We start from the raw sequence: 12,220 nt of genomic DNA on the forward strand, positions 1-12,220 counted from the left end.
GCTATAAAAAAGTGCTGGGGTTACATGAAAAAATACAGTAAAATACAGTTTTCTTAAAGGGAAACAACCCTTCAGACCAGCACTACCTCAGGATTTTTTATTTTTATTTTTTTTTTTTTTACAGAACAGACTCCACAGGCTCTCGAAGCAATATGCCTTGCTTGACTTAGGGGGCAAGGCTTACTGCTGAGGCTCCTCTAAAAAAATGTGGGGAGGTGGAGGAAGTGGGGGGAGGGACCCCGCTCGTGACCCGCCGGGTTTGACACCCCCGAGGTCGGACGGACCCCCAAACAGGGCCCGACCAAGCTCCGTCCGGCCAAAAACAGGGACAATAAACCCCTAAACAAATTCCAACAGCCCTACCAAGAGAGATGGGTACAGATCACTCAACACCTGCTGGAGACTGAAAGAAGACTGAGGGAAATAGAGAAGGGAGGATAGTATATACTGTCCCAAAGTTTTGTTTTCAGTCTCCACCTGCTGGTCATGATTAGATATATACCCATTCGTAAAGTTAACCTCTACTGGTCTGGAGAGTGCTAAAGAACAAAAATTAAAATCACAAGTGATTAAGGCCTCTCTAGGGTACACAGGATGATCAACTTAAGGTAAAAAGGCAGACGAGGAGTCGATTTCATAGCAGACATTTTCCCGAGTATGTTTTTATCATCTTATAAATAAAGCTACAAATTTTTATTTAAAAATGCTTAGGAATTCTATTGTCAGGTCACCTTTAAAATCCAAACTACAGTCTAGATTTATAACTCTTGTTGACTGCAAACTTGTTGATCTGAAGTCTTTTTTTTAAATATATATCTTCAGTACCCAGTGGGATAAAACAAGCCATGGGCCACTATTAAATCTTTGTGAATAATGCAGGTGAACTGCAAAAGCATGATAGCGAAAGAATTCTGGTGGGTTGGTCTGAAGAATTCAGGAAGTTAGGGAGATTTTTGGTAGGGAGTGTGGGTCGATGTGAGCAGGTGCACCAATTAGCAAAAAAGGGAAAAGGCTTGGGTTGGGTGGGGGGGGGGGAGGGAGAGGTGAAAGTGGTGGATATCAAAACAATAACAGAATTTAGAAGAGCTTGGATATTCGTGAACCAAGTCGAGCTCTACCAGGAGAAGTCCCGGTACATAAACCGAAGATTAGACTAGACTAGACTATTAGCACCAGAGATTCTTAGGATGAGCATGTGATGATGCAGCAAAAGATTGGGTCCGATCCGTGATAAAATCAAGTCTGGAAAAACTAGCTTTTAGGTTATAAAATTGAGGCTCTGTGCAGCAAAATTTTTTTTTTTTAAATGCCGCTCCATTTTTTCCAACATGCTAAAGGAACCTAATGCACGACCTTGGTTGTTGTAGCTATATCAACCGTATAGGGATGGGTCATCGATTTAAAGCAGAAAAATCACATTTGTTTTAGTAGATGTCCCTGCATTTTAGCATGTGTTTTAATGAAATGGAAAAAAAAAAAATGAATATAGCAGATGAAATGAAATACAGAACCTGATTTTTTTTTTTTCAAAATGGCACACCCAGCTGTAGTGTGCAGTTCAAACAATCCTCTTGGTCCTGTAGACTGTATTTTAAGATTTTCTCTTGGATCAACATAAAATTTAATCCACATAAAACATTCAAAAACCATAAGACCCTTCTTTTAAGTTCAGATGCTGCCTCTCTGAGATGTAAAAACCTCACACATGTCATCACCTGGGTTAGGGTAGCAATACACTTAATTAAAAGTGAACTGGCTATCAGCTCTGAATCAGCTGCCATAGTCGAGGGTGAAGGAAGGGATTACATTCATTGCTAAATAATGGAATACAGCTACACAGTGGGTCTTGGTCTTGGTATTTACACAGGTGGAAATAACCGCGAGGCAAATCTGAAGTAGGCTAGGCTTCTTTCGGCCTGAACTACGTAATTATCTGTCTTTGGCCAATGCTTACAGTGGTGCAATTAAATATTAACATGTGAAGACACGAGATTCGTAGAAGTTCTACTGGGGAAATCCTTGCAGAGCTTATCGCTAGGATCCAAAAGGAGGTGGCAGTAATGACTGCTGTTGATTAGCATCAGGAAGGGGCTTTTAGCAACAGATTAATAAAAAAAAATTCAGTTCCCTGCTCATAGCTCGTCGTGTTTTCTTTTAAATGGCCACTTGGAATGGTTCGACACATGATTTGCAGCCAAAAGAACTAGACGGACAAACTCTTCCACATCAAAAGAATAATTAGTGAACTTGGCGTGTTCTCCAAGTGTAGGATGATGACCCTGGAGGAGGAGAAAAAAAAAAAAAAAGATACACAAAATAGCTTTGTTAAAAGCAAGCAAGGTGATTTTTTTTTCCTTCTCATCTAGAAATAAACAAATGAAAGCGGTCTCTCTCAAGGGACAAGCTATTTCAATTTAGGCCTTGCATATCTATTGATTTTGCCCTGCCACAGAAACAGCTGGTTCCAATTCTAATAGAAGACTTATTGGCAGGTTAGGCTAATGGCCAATTAATTTAAACTTCACTTCCTCCCCCCCATCTATTAATATATAAGCAGGGTCCTTCGTGCAGAATGGTCAGCATAGGATGAAATATGTTATACAAAAGCTGTGCAAGAGAGGAATCATCCAGGAAGAAACTTAACAGTCCCAGCAAAAATCAGACTTCGAAACTGATCCTTCCGGAAGCGAGGAACCATTTCATTTGCTAGCTGAATTTAGAGAGGATCATCCAGTATTAGGATAGCCAAATCAAAGGCAAGGAAAGTATGGCTGAGCAAATTACCAGCGTGAGTCCCCAGAACTTTTCTGTTTTTTCCTAAGTGAATAATTTTTTTGCAAGAGAGTAGGGGGGAGGGAACCTGTCCCCCTCTCACAGCACCTCTTGCACACTGTCTTGAACTGAAAAGGTATGACAGGATATAAGTAAAGCTATTCTTATTATTAGCTATTATTATCAATCAGCAGGGAGAACGCAATATTAATGCCAAACAAAATAAAACATTTATTTTTTTTGTGCTTTTTTGGGTTTTGGTTTTTTTTAAGTAAGAAACAGGGAGAAGAGAAATTAAGCAGATATAATGCTGAAAACCAGTGAAAAGAGCAGAATACAGTGGTGCCTCGCATAACGGACGCCTCGCACAGCGAACGCTGCGCACAACGAACTTTTTGTCGTGCTCCCCACCAGTGTTCCCGCTAAGCTGCGCTGGCGTGCGCTTGCGCACAAAATATTACCTCGCAGCGCACAAGTTTCTCGTCACAGCGCACACAGTGTAGAGCACAGTTCTTCAACCGGCGGACCGGTGCCGGTCCGCAAACAAAATCTTGCCGGTCCGCGAAGGATTCGGTCCCCGCCGCAACGAAAGGCCGGCGTCAGCTGACTTGCAACTTCCTGTTGCAGTCGCTGTGCCGGGACTCCTGCCTTCGCCGGGACTCCTGCCTTCCACCGCGTTTGCCTCCTGCCTTGTCTCCGCACCTCCAGACCAGCAGCGGCAGCTGTGTATGCTTTTAACTTCGGCACAGAGCTGCCCCTAATCAATAGTTTAGCGCGGTTTCATAAGGCAGCCTCGGGGCCTTTGCTAGGCCGGCCCACATCGCATCATCGAAGCGGGCCGGCTATCAAAGGCCCCGAGGCTGCCTCATGAAACCGCGCTAAACTATTGATTAGGGGCAGCTCTGTGCCGAAGTTAAAAGCATACAGAGCTGCCGCTGCTGGTCTGAACTCTTGGGCCGCTGAAGGAGGGCAAAAAGCAGCTGTCCTGGAGGTTTCCCTTCCTCTCGCCTTTACAGGTTCCTTTTTTCCACCTTTTTTTTTTTCCTTCAAACGGCAACGGGCCCCAGCATCGACATCAATCAAGTAAGTTCCACTGTCAATCAAGCGGTTCTGCTCGGCCAAAGCTTCCCCTGTGACATGAGCCACCCTCAGGGGAAAGAAAGTGACCCACAAAGGTGAGGGGAAGGGGGGCAGATGATGGAAGTTGGGGGGGGGGGAGAGAGAGAGAGAGAGAAGGGGCAGATGATGGAATGGAGGAGATGAGAGAGAGAGAGAAGGGGACAGATGATGGAAGTGAGAAGAAGGGAGAGAGAGCAGAAGGCAGATGGATGTCAGTTGAGAGGGGAGAGCAGATGCTGAATGGAAGTGGGGAAAGAACACATACTGGATGGAAGGAGGAGATAAATAAAGGGGGAAGAAAATAGTAAGATAATGGAGGGGTGAGGGAAAGGGGTGACAAGCTGTGTGTAGACACAGTGAAAAGAGGGAAACGGGACTAAATAGTAAGAAAGAATTTAATTTAGATGGAGGCAGAAAATAGAGAAGGAAGACCAGAGAAGAAAAGGGAAGAGAGAGTAGAGAATGATCAGATCTGAGTGGAGGAAATGAGAAGAGAGATATGCTAAAAACCACAGGGGGGAGGGAAGGATAGAGATGCCAGACCATGAGGGGAACAGAAGGAAGATGATGGATGCTAGACCAAATTGGGGGGTGGGGGGGGGGGCAGGAGGAGAGATGGCAGTGCTTCTTTAGCTTCCAGCTGGCTTAGGGCTCTCTCTGACCAGGGGGCAGTTGCCCTAGTTCCACTCCCCTAACACCATTCCTGTCATGTGTGACTGTGATATTCTGTTACTTGATATTTGTGTAGCATTCTGTAATAATTTGGCTTATTCAGTTTTCTTGATAGTAGAGGGGATATATGTGAAGGGGAGGGGAGACAGGGGTTTTGTTGATTTTGCCCTGTATTATTTGTATTTATAAAATGACAATTGTATAGAATATTGTTTCTTTTTATACTTTAATAAAATATGTTCAATATAAAATTATAACTATTTGAGGCTTGTGCGGATGGGATCAGATGGTTTTTGGGACCGAGCTTGCGGGGACGGGGCGGCGATGGTTTTTAAAAAAAAATTTCAGTCTTAGTAGTTTGCCGGTCCACGAAATAATTATTTTATTTCCGCCGGTCCATAGGTGTAAAAAGGTTGAAGAACACTGCCTTAGAGAGTTTCCCTTTGTAAATTTTCCTGTTACACTATACGGACTAGAGTATGTCCCCATGAACCTACAAATCTTAAATTCAGTTCCATAACTGGCCTGGAACTTAAGCTGGCCTGATGCCTTGACAACATATTTATTTGGCTCATAACTTGCTGGCGCCCGATATTTTTAGCTCACAGTGAAAAAAGTTTGCTCACAACACCCGCCCGCTTAGAGGGAACACTGCTCCCCACAACGAACTTCGTTTCACACAACGAAGTCGCCCGAGGGGCCCGGGGGGGGGCGGAACTACTCTCGCCGAAGCCGGGAACAGCAGCACCCATGCAGAGAAGGAGAAGACGGCGTGTAGGGGACTCCAGTAAATGCAGAGCAGCAGCTGTGGCAATCAAAAAAAGAGGAGGTCTGCTGTTAAGGTGGACCAGGGTCCTGGAAAATTCGTGAAATCCTGCAATATTACCAGGATCTCAATACAAGTCCATGAGGATCCTGGAGATCCTGCAAATCCTGGTTTTACCCAGACCCGATTCTCTGGTCCTATCTTACGAGACCTGACCCATTTACAGGAACTGGCAACAATGGACTAGAGACAAAATGGACACCACATGGACACAAACCCAAAGATGCAGCACAGGGAACCGAGGGGCATTTAGAGCTAAAGAGCAAAACAAGGAGGAAACAGCCGGAACCAGAGGGCTATCAAAGAACAAAGAAGCGGGCAGAGGACGAAATAGACACACCGCAGGAGACAACACGCGAGGAGACCAGCAGGAGCAACAAATCAAGAGTAGATCCAAAAGAAAAGGTAACAAACTGGGACTTAAATTGCCTATATACAAATGCTAGAAGCCTAAGAACTAAAATGGGGGAGCTAGAAGTTATAGCCAGAAATAAGGACATAGACATAATAGGAATCACAGAAACATGGTGGACAGAGGACAACAAATGGGATGTGGCCCTGCCAGGGTACAAACTCTACAGGAAGGACAGGGCACACAAGAAGGGGGGAGGAATAGCACTGTATATAAAGGACTCCATTGCTTCATCCAGAATTGAAACAACAATAAGGGCAGACAGTCTGGAGTCACTATGGGTTAAGCTGACAGGAGGGGAAGGAGCTGACATCAAATTGGGACTGTACTATCGCCCACCAGGACAACCAGAAACAAACGACCTGGACCTGGAGGCCGAACTGAGACAGGTGTGCAAAAGTGAAAAAGTGGTGGTTATGTAACGCTTTGTTCAAAGGCATAGCCCAAAAGGAAATTAAACGCTTACAAATTATACAAAATACCGCTGTTAAGCTCATTTTCAAAGCAAAAAAATTTGATCACGTAACTCCTCTTCTCAAGGAAGCTCATTGGCTTCCTGTTGCTCATAGAATCATCTACAAACTTAGTCTTCTTACTTTCAAATCCTTATCTTTTAAAACTCCGGCCTTTATCTATAATCTTCTAATCCCTTACATAACAAATAGGACTCTTAGATCCACTGATCAACATCTGTTAACAATTCCATCTCTCAAAATTATAAACACACGACGTCAATATATTTTCTCTGTTACCGCACCCCAAACCTGGAATTCTTTACCTTATTATTTAAGACAAGAATCTAACCTAGGAAAATTTAAAAGTAACCTGAAATCTTTTTTATTTATTGACGCCTTTGTCAGTCAACAATAATTTTTCTATAAAATAACTTCAAGATTATGCTCTCTTCCTTCCCTTATGTACTTTCCCTAAATGTTTTACCCACCTTTTTATGAAAATGTAACTTCTATCCCTCCCTTACCGTAATTGTTTCTGGTATTGTCAAAAATGTTTTGTCTGTTTTGTCCACACTCTTAATCTGTATTACTTTTAACTTGTAATTTTTGAGTTGTACATCGCTTTGAATTAAGATAAAGCGATTAATCAAATCCAAATAAACTTGAAACTTGAACTTGACTTCAACTATCCGGGAATAGACTGGGACATTGGGCACTCAAACTGCACGAGAGAAACTAAATTCCTAGAGGCAATAAGGGACTGTTTCATGGAGCAGCTGGTCACGGAACCAACGAGAGGGGATGCCACTCTAGACCTAATCCTCAACGGGCTAGAGGGACCCGCAAAGGAAGTGGTGGTACTAGCACCGTTAGGGAATAGCGATCACAACATGATCCAGTACAAATTAAACATGGGAACAACCAAGGTGAAAAGAACCACAACGACAGCACTCAACTTCAGAAAAGGAAACTACAAGGACATGAGGAAAATGGTAGGAAAAAAGCTCAGCAACAGCTCAGGGAAGGTGAACACCGTAAAGGAAGCCTGGACACTGCTTAAATGCACAGTACTCGAGGCACAAGACCTGTACGTCCCAAAGTTTAGGAAAGGGTGCAAAAAAAATCAAACTAAAATCCCAGCATGGATAACAACTGCAGTTAAAAAGGCTATAAGCGACAAGAAATCATCCTTCAAGAAATGGAAAAAGGAACCAACAAGGGAAAACCAGGAAGAGCACAAAAGACACCAGAAAGAATGTCATCGAGAGGTCAGGAAAGCAAAGAGAGAATATGAGGAAAGACTGGCAGGAGAAGCAAGAAACTTCAAACCCTTCTTCAGGTATGTGAAAGGGAGACAACCAGCCAGAGAGGAAGTGGGACCACTGGATGACGGAGACAGGAAAGGAGCGATACAGGAGGAAAAAGAGATAGCTGACAGGTTAAACAAATTCTTCTCGTCAGTCTTCACCAGAGAGGACACAACCAATATTCCGGAACCCGAGGAGATTATAAACGGAGAACAAGATGAAAGGTTGGTAAAACTAGAGGTGAGCAAAGAGGATGTCCTCAGACAGATAGACAGACTAAAGAGCGACAAATCACCAGGCCCGGACGGCATCCACCCAAGGGTACTAAAAGAACTGAGAAACGAAATAGCAGAGACACTTCGCCAAATATGTAACCTCTCCCTAAAAACAGGGGAGATCCCAGAGGACTGGAAAATAGCAAATGTCACGCCCATCTTTAAGAAGGGATCAAGGGGTAACCCGGGAAACTACAGGCCTGTGAGCTTGACCTCGGTTCCAGGAAAGATGATGGAAGCAATGGTAAAGGACACAATATGCAAATACATAGAAAACCATGGACAACTGAAGGCGAGCCAACATGGCTTCTGCAAGGGAAGGTCATGCCTCACGAACTTGCTGTACTTCTTTGAGGGAATAAACAGCCAGATGGATAAGGGGGAATCCATAGACATCATTTACCTTGACTTCCAAAAAGCCTTCGACAAGGTACCTCATGAACGGCTACTTAAAAAGCTGTGGTACCACGGGGTGCAAGGGGATATCTACCGATGGATCAAACACTGGTTGGCTGGCAGGAAGCAGAGGGTTGGAGTAAAAGGCCAATACTCTGACTGGCAATGGGTCACGAGCGGAGTTCCACAGGGGTCAGTGCTGGGACCTCTACTGTTCAACATATTTATTAATGATCTGGAGGCAGGGACAAAATGTGAGGTTATCAAATTTGCTGATGACACCAAACTCTGCAGCAGGGTTAGAAACACGGAAGACTGTGAAGACCTGCAAAGGGACCTAACGAAACTGGAAGACTGGGCAAAAAAGTGGCAAATGAGTTTTAACGTAGAAAAATGCAAGGTCATGCATGTAGGGAAAAAGAACCCGATGTTCAGCTACAAAATGGGGGGAACACTGCTAGGGGTGAGTAACCTTGAAAGGGACCTGGGGGTGATGGTCGACACATCACTGAAACCAAACAGAATGCTGGGCATCATCAAAAAAGGTATTACAACCAGGACGAAGGAAGTCATCATGCCGCTGTATCGCGCAATGGTGCGCCCGCACCTGGAGTACTGTGTTCAATACTGGTCACCGTACCTCAAGAAGGACATGGCGATACTCGAGGGAGTGCAGAGGAGGGCGACTAAACTAATAAATGGTATGGAAAATTTTTCATACGCTGACAGGTTAAAAATGCTGGGGCTGTTCTCCCTGGAGAAGAGGAGACTTAGAGGGGACATGATAGAAACCTTCAAAATCCTTAAGGGCATAGAGAAAGTGAATAAGGACAGATTTTTCAAACTGTGGGGAGCCACAAGCACTAGGGGTCACTCAGAGAAACTGAAAGGGGACAGGTTTAAAACAAATGCTAGGAAGTTCTTTTTTACCCAGAGGGTGGTGGACACATGGAACGCGCTTCCAGAGAATGTGATAGGCCAGAACTCTGTACAGGGGTTCAAGGAGGGTTTGGATAGGTTCCTGGAGGATAAGGAGATAGAGGGGTACAGATATAACTAGAGGTAGTTTATAGAAATAGGCAGAAACCACTTCACAGGTCACGGACCTGATGGGCCGCCGCGGGAGCGGACCGCTGGGCGAGATGGACCTCGGTCTGACCCAGTGGAGGCAACTTCTTATGTTCTTATGTTCTTAAGCTAACGAAAAAAAATCCAGAAAACATCAAAAGATTATTTCCTTTTTAACAAATAGTAATACTGTACCATGAAATACTGTTCCATCATCTCCCTCCACCTTACCCTGGATGCCGAGTTCTCCGGCCCTCTTTCTCGGCCAGCCGCACGCTTTCAGGGAGCAGCGCACGCGCGCATGCTCTGTTGCTCAATCTTCTCCTCTGACGCAACCGGAAACCGGAAGTTGCAGGAGAGTAGAACATTGACCAACTCCAGCAGCTGCGCGTGCACAGCTTTCTGGAAGCGTGCGGCTGGGTGAGGGAGAGGGCCGGCAGACTCCGCATACAAGGTGAGGTGGAGGGAGGGAAATGTAGGGCTGCAGAACGAATTATTGTGTTTTGAATGTATTCTTATGGGAAAACAGGGCTGCAGAACGAATTATTGTGTTTTAAATGTATTCTTATGGGAAAACGCGTTTCACACAACGAACGTTTCACATAACAAACTTGCTCCTGGAACGGATTAAGTTCGTTGTGTGAGGCACCACTGTATACCCTACTCCCATTGCCTCTTTGGGGACAGGTAGGCGATCAAGTTCAATAAAATTTTGATTCCACAATAAAGATGTGTTAAAGCCGAAACACATTATCATAAGTTCAATGCGATGTACAAATTTTTTTTTTTAAAAAAAGGGAGCAACAGTGTATTATGGGGGATTAATAATAATAATTTATTCTTATATACCGCCAAACCATTAGTTCAAGGTGGTTTACAGCAAGAAAAAAACTGCACAAACCATGAATTACTTATATAAGCATATCAAAATTCCTCTGAAAATACCAAACGGCCATTAAATCACATATTTATCAAACAGATAAAGTTCTAAGAATTTTTCTAAATAGATAAGACTGAGCTCGGGGAATAATCATATTCCAACATGAATGCATTGCACTAGCCTGAAATGCAAAAATTTTTCCTAAGAATCTCTTCTAACGACACGCTTTTACTGATGGAAACGTAAACCAGTAAGTAAAACACTAGAACACAGACAAATAAGCGATGATAGGAACATAAGGGGAGTGGGAGGAGCTACAAAGCGTAAAGAAAAGGAGAACATAAAAATGAATAACAGTAAGTTTAAAAAAAAAAAAAACACACCTAATTTAGTGGCCTTGCAGCTTTTAAGGTTCGAATACGCCTTGAAAAAGAGAAAGCATTTAAGATTTCCTTTAAATCTATCTAGGTTAGTTTCTTCTTTCAAATGTGCAGGCAAAAAAATTCCATATATGAGGAGCCGTGAGTAGCGCGCCGAGTGTTAATGGCTCTTAAAGAGGGAACCGAGAGTATATGTTTATCCTCCTGAGCCTGATTAAGCAGCCCTTTAAAACTCTGGAAAAAAAACCCACCGGTCATTCCGATTCCAGCAGAGAGAGGAGGAAGGGAGTCAGCTGATTGTCCCTCCTCTCTCCATCTAATCTAATCTGTAATTTGTGCGTCGCACTATAACTAGAAAGGTTCAAGGAGACTTAGAGTGAGAAATGGAGAACACTTTAGATCACTGCAAAAATCTAAGGAGGGCATTGCAATTGAATTTTGTGGCCATTACATTCAAGACGAACTTTACTGAGGTCTAAGGAGACATTACGATACAAAGATGCGCCCAAGAGTGAATTAAGGCCTTGGGATTACTTAAATCCACCTGAGGATTCTCGGCTGAACTGAGGCCCCGCAACTACTACCTCCTGGGCCTGATTAAGCGTGTCGGGCGGGCCTGTACCGCCATAGGGCCCTTTGTACGGACCAAGTAGGACCGAGCTAAAACCTCTGCCCAACTTCACCCATAAGTAGCAACGGTCCACAAAGCTGTTTAATTCAGGACCAGCTGCATTGGAGGAAATCACTTTTCGAAACCACCTTCGAGTTTCAAGGCCCCAAAATTTGGAACCGCCTCCCGACCTGCTTACATCAGACCTCCTTCTATCTTCAATGTACGAAGGTGCTAAAAATGCATCTGTTTTCATTACAGTTTTGCTATGTTTCATAATGTCTATGTTGCTAACCTTATTAATCTTATGTAAGCTACAATGATTCTCAGTTGACATTTGCGGGGTATAAAACAATATGGAATTTATGGTATTAGTAACAATTTTAATAAATAATCCCTTTCCTTTTTCACCTTCACACTCCTAAGCCTACCTTAGTAACAACCGACATGGTTAAAAAAAAATAAAAAGAAAGGAGAAGGAAGATCAAAATAACACGTCAGAGAATGCATTCTCTGGCTGCCCTGTACCTTGTCTTGAGGGAAAACCTTGCTCCTTTTTTGCCAGGTGATGTAATGAACGCCCCTCAGCCGAGCCAGATCGGAATAGCAGAAACCGTCTTCACAGTTATACCTAGAGAGAGAATATTCCGAAAATCATGCTCGTGAAAGGCCCACGTTAGAAAAAGTGGCAAGAAGGGAAACCAATACATCAAGGTGTGGACGTGCTCAATTCCCCCTGTATTTTACAAAAGGCTTTGCCGAATGCAGAGTCTTTTGTAAAATAACTAGGATGCCGGCAAATACACGGGTTTTTACAGGCACAACCAGTGGAAGTAGCAATCCCAAGCTCTTTGATTCACATTTGCTACACTCAGGACTAGCTGTGAGTTTAGGCCAGGGGTGTCAAAGTCCCTCCTGGAGGGCCACAATCCAGTCGGGTTTTCAGGATTTCCCCCCCAATGAATATGTATCAGATTTATTAGTATACAATGAAAGCAGTACATGCAAATAGATCTCATGCATATGCATTGGGGAAATCCTGAAAACC

At 43.6% G+C, this 12,220-nt stretch overlaps 1 protein-coding gene across 3 annotated transcripts in view; it reads right to left on the reverse strand.

Moving 5' to 3' along the window:
- Nucleotides 1-12,220, reverse strand: part of EOGT (EGF domain specific O-linked N-acetylglucosamine transferase) — a 77,747-nt gene that overhangs the window by 28,363 nt on the left and 37,164 nt on the right. For 2 of the 3 annotated variants that reach the window (XM_033926587.1, XM_033926589.1), the window contains 2 exons: nt 11,701-11,803; nt 1,227-2,279 (listed from right to left, as the gene is read on the reverse strand). In XM_033926587.1, coding sequence (XP_033782478.1) covers nt 2,133-2,279; nt 11,701-11,803 — 250 coding nt within the window. In that variant the 3' untranslated portion in view covers nt 1,227-2,132. Of the gene's footprint in view, nt 1-1,226; nt 2,280-11,700; nt 11,804-12,220 lie in introns of those variants that run through there. The other variant, XM_033926588.1, reaches the window with a different exon arrangement.

This window comes from Geotrypetes seraphini, chromosome 17, assembly GCF_902459505.1.
Source record: "Geotrypetes seraphini chromosome 17, aGeoSer1.1, whole genome shotgun sequence".
NCBI classification, from domain to species: domain Eukaryota; kingdom Metazoa; phylum Chordata; class Amphibia; order Gymnophiona; family Dermophiidae; genus Geotrypetes; species Geotrypetes seraphini.